This window comes from Cebus imitator, unplaced genomic scaffold, assembly GCF_001604975.1.
Source record: "Cebus imitator isolate Cc_AM_T3 unplaced genomic scaffold, Cebus_imitator-1.0 Scaffold79, whole genome shotgun sequence".
NCBI classification, from domain to species: Eukaryota; Metazoa; Chordata; class Mammalia; order Primates; family Cebidae; genus Cebus; species Cebus imitator.
In genome coordinates, this window is record NW_016107394.1 from 1087762 (window position 1) to 1092548 (window position 4787).

At 42.9% G+C, this 4787-nt stretch overlaps 1 protein-coding gene across 1 annotated transcript; it reads left to right on the plus strand.

The window, feature by feature from the left end:
* The first annotated feature begins 609 nt into the window (after nt 1-609).
* Nucleotides 610-1557, plus strand: LOC108307470 (putative olfactory receptor 52P1). The gene has a single exon (XM_017532833.1). It carries the CDS (start codon nt 610-612, stop codon nt 1555-1557), a length of 948 nt encoding a protein of 315 aa, XP_017388322.1.
* Nucleotides 1558-4787: the final 3230 nt, after the last annotated feature.

Consider the following 4787-nt stretch of genomic DNA (forward strand, 5'->3'; position numbering starts at 1 on the left):
TTTACTGTTCCTGGTCAGACTAGGTTCTGAGCCTCATCAATGGGTTATTTTAGGCTCAATGGCTCGAAAAACCTGTCCAAGATCTCTCCTCCTTCCTATCAATTCCCTTCAGACCTGATCTTTCCATCTTGAAAAGTAACCACAATGGAGTCTTCCATCCAATCTGCCTGAACTTTTATCATTAACATTACTTTTATATTGTCACACAGGCAGATGCATCAGAAGGAAAAAAATACTAAAGTACAGGCAAAAGAGGACTCAAAGGTAGAGAAGAAAGCTGTAAAAGTCTCTAGCCATAGCCCGTCACCATAGAGAAGGTTCTACAGCCATGCCACTTGCCCACAGCCTGCAGCCTAGACATCATTGAATCAGACAGAAGTGTGAAGGGCTCCTTTGAACCTAGGAGATAGTAACCCACCTCCTGCCTTGCATTATTTCCCAGTGCCCTACTATCTTCCCATCCTGGATGTTTTTCATGAAGTCTAATGCAAATATTTCCTGCTATTGTTCAGCCTTAGCATAAGGATGAATCCCAGTTGCTTCATCTCTCAGGGATTCCTAGGGCTCAGAGCAAGGCAGTGAGGTCTTCTCTACCCACCTTACTTGGCCATGAAACTCACAAACCACAGCCATCAGAACCCAACCTCCTTTCTGCTCATGGGAATTCCAGGCCTGGAGGCATCCCACTTTTGGATTGCTTTTCCCTTCTGCTCCATGTATGCCCTGGCAGTTCTGGGCAACATGGTGATGCTGCTAGTGGTACGTTCAGAGCCTATATTGCACCAGCCCATGTACCTGTTCCTATGCATGCTGTCTACCATTGACCTCGTCCTCTGCACCTCCACTGTACCCAAGCTTCTTGCACTTTTTTGGGCAAAGGATGCTGAGATCACCTTTGGAGCCTGTGCTGCCCAGATGTTCTTTATCCATGGCTTCTCAGCTGTAGAATCTGGTATCCTGCTAGCAATGGCCTTTGACCGCTACTTAGCCATCTGCCGGCCTCTGCACTATGGGTCATTGCTCTCCCTAGAGTCTGTAGGCAAGCTGGGGGCTGCAGCCTTGCTTCGTGGCTTGGGACTCATGACCCCACTCACCTGCTTATTGACAAGACTGAGCTACTGCAGTCGAGCGGTGGCCCACTCCTACTGTGAGCACATGGCTGTGGTGAAGCTGGCTTGTGGGGGAACACAGCCAAACAACATCTATGGCATCACAGCTGCCACACTGGTGGTGGGCACTGACTCCATCTGTATTGCTGTCTCCTATGCACTCATCCTCCAGGCTGTGTTAGGCCTCTCCTCCAAGGAGGCAAGGGCTAAGACCTTTGGCACTTGTGGCTCCCACCTGGGTGTCATCCTTGTCTTCTACACACCAGGACTCTTCTCCTTCTACACACAGCGGTTTGGCCAGCACGTGCCCCGGCACATCCACATCCTCCTGGCTGACCTCTACCTGGTTGTGCCACCCATGCTCAACCCCATCATCTATGGCATGAAGACCAAGCAGATCCAGGATGGGGCCCTCCGGCTGCTGAAGTGGGGCCCTGCTCAGTCATAAATCTTCAACCCCACCCTGAAACCCTTATCTTTTCCCCTCAACCTTTGGGCAATGTTTGAGACTGGTGGATCCCAACATGATTTTGACAAGGAGCAACAGCAAAGTCAGATGGTGGAAGATCTGTCAGGTGTTTCTTTCTTACAAAGTAGATATGGTTACAAAACTCAGGGAACCCCTGTCTAGTGGGAAATATGGATACCAAACTGATGATGGCTTCCCAGGGAATCTAATTCTGCTGTCTGACATTGTTCCTATCTTCCAGAAGATCTTGATAAAATGGGAAATATATACCTACTGGTCTGACAAGGAGAAATAACCCTCATCCACAGGCAGGTGTTTGTTCTCTGATAGGAATGCCTACATACCTTCCTCAGCAAGCTCTACATCTGACTGGGGAGAAATGCACACACACACATGCACACACACACACACCTATGCATAGAATCAAGCAGAGAGGCAGAGACAGGGCACTTAGCAATTAGCCATAGGGATGATAACAACAAAAGGAGAATCCTGGGCAAACTGTCCAGTGTTCACAAGAATAAGTAACAAGGTATAATGTCAATCTAGGAAGGTTCTCTGGAAGAGTTTTTATCTGTTCACTGAGCATGCACTTTGGGCCAAAAATTTTGCTAAAATCTAAAGCAAATTAGGTCAAGGGGCCTCCTCTCATGATGACTGCTCACTGTTAGAGGGGAAACACACAAGGAAACAGCAGCCAAACTGAATCATGCTATTTCAGTTGTCCCTTAGTATATATGGGAGGATTGGTTCCAGGAACCCCATATAAACCAAAATCCATGCATATTCCAAGTGGGCCCTAAGAACAGAAATATGCAAAAGGTTGGCCCTCATTATGTGCACATGTTACATCCTGCAATTCCTGTATTTTTGATCTGTGTTTGGTTAAAAACAATCTGCATATAAGTGGACCTGCATATTTCAAACCCATGTGGTTCAAAGGTCAAACTATAATATGATTAGGGTAAGAACAGAGGCCATGGGTGTAAGAACACCAACTTCCTCAGAAGAAATGAGCCCCCAGGCCACACCTCATCTCTGTTTGCAGGTAAGACCATGCCTGGGTGTAAGGTGCAGGAGCAAGACCTAAGGCGAGATGCCATCTTAAGTCTTTCCTTCTAAGCCCTGGGAGTGGCCTTGTGCAGCTTCCCTCAAGCATCAAAGGTCCAGGGAAGGAACCAGGTGCCTAATTTGGGGAGAAAATAGGGAACTCTTTCCAATTTGACCTCCTGAGGCAGGTTTATAAAAATGAAAATGATAAAATGATGACAGCCACTAGAGAGCTATTTGTCTCCTGGGTAAAGCATTTTAATAAGCTTGGAAAGAGCTTAAACAGAAGGCCTCTAATGGGTTCACGATGCCCTGGGTCCCCAGAACTGCAGCCAGTAGTGCAGTGAATTAGTTTAACCCTCTGCAGTGCACCACGAGGTTACACATTTACTGTAGTCTCATGACTATCTGATGAGATAATTATCCCCAATTTACAGAGCCAGAGACAGAAGATTAGGATGACAGTTCCTTGCCCAAAAAAGCAAGTTAATTTCTAATTCTAAATTTCATGCCTTTTATTCTTTACCAGGCAAGTTACTATAAATCTAGACCCTAGGACAAAGAATCTAGTAAGTCTGATCCAAGGGTGAGAGGACAGTTTTTCTTCTAACATCAATGACATTTCTGGAACATGCAATATGCCAAATACTATTCTAGGTGTTGGACATATAATGGTGATTCAGGAAGATAAATTTTTGATGGCAACTTGAATATGGGACCCAGCAAAACTCTCCCATGTACTCTCAGTGACTGTCATATTACTTAACCTGAAACCATCCAAATAATTCTTCCTTCACCCCAGGTTTCAGCACACATGAGTTTGGTAATCTTAATTTGCTCACAGACATCCCAAATTGTCAGACAATCAGAGGACACAGATTAGACAGTAAATTCTATTCTCCAGGATCCTTAACTCAAACTGTAGGGGAAATCAAGAAAACTTGCTACATCCTATTTAGGACTATATTGGCTATGGCTGGATTATTTTTCCCAAAGTTCTTTTTTTAAATGAGGTATAATTCGCATAAAATACATCTTCGACAAATACATGCACATCAGTATAAACACCGTCTCAATCAAGATGCAAACTATCAGCTGGGCCTGGTGGCTCATGCCTACAATCCCAGCACTTTGGGAGACTCAGGCAGACAGATTGCTTGAACCCCCCAGGTAGAGATCAGCCTGAACAATATAGCAAGCCCTCATCTACAAAAAGTACAAAAATTAGCCTGTAGTCCCAGCTACTCAGGAGGCTGAGAAGTGGGAGGATCTCTTGAGCCTGGCTGGATTGAGGCTGCAGTGAACTGTGATTGCACCACTACTCTGTAGCCCGGGTGACAGTGAGATCTTATCTCAAGAAAAGAAAACAAAATTCGCAGTCACAAAATGTTCCCTTGTGCTCCTTCCCAGCAATATCCTCACTGCTCCATGGAGATAACCACTGTTCTACTGTTTAATTTTTGATCACCTTGGATTAAATTTCATTTACTGTTCTAGAAATTTACATAAATGAAATTATACAATATGTTTTGACTTCTTTGACTCAACCTAATGTTTTTGAGATTCATGTTGTGTGCATCAATTGTTAATTTCTTATTGCTAAGTAATTTTTCATTGTATGAACATATCAAAGTTTATTTTTGGACACCTGAGTTTCTCATATTTTATTATTATGAATAAAACTGCTATGAATATTTCTTAACCTACCAGTGAAATGGCTGTGTCAGAAGCTAAGTATGTGTTTAATAGAACCTGCTTTTCCAAAGGAATTACACCATTTTTTAATCTCGCCAGTGATGTATAACCGTTCCCAGTTGTTCCACATCCTGGTCAGTCCTTGATATTGTCATTCTTTTTTTCATTTTAGCCAGTCCATTAGCTAAAAGTAAACTAGCAACTTATTGTGATTTTAATTTGCATTTTTCTAATGATATTGAGCAACTTCTCATGTGTTTTCTATTCATGCATATGCCTTCTATAGAATGTTTGTTAAAGTCTTTTATCCCCTTTTAATAAATTTTTTATTTTGTCATTGATTTATACTAGCTGTTTATATATTCTGGATACAAGTCATTTGCCAGATAGATATACATAGTGAAAATATTTTATCCAACTTTGTGACTTGCCTTTTGGTTATTACTTTTTTTTTTTTTTTTTTT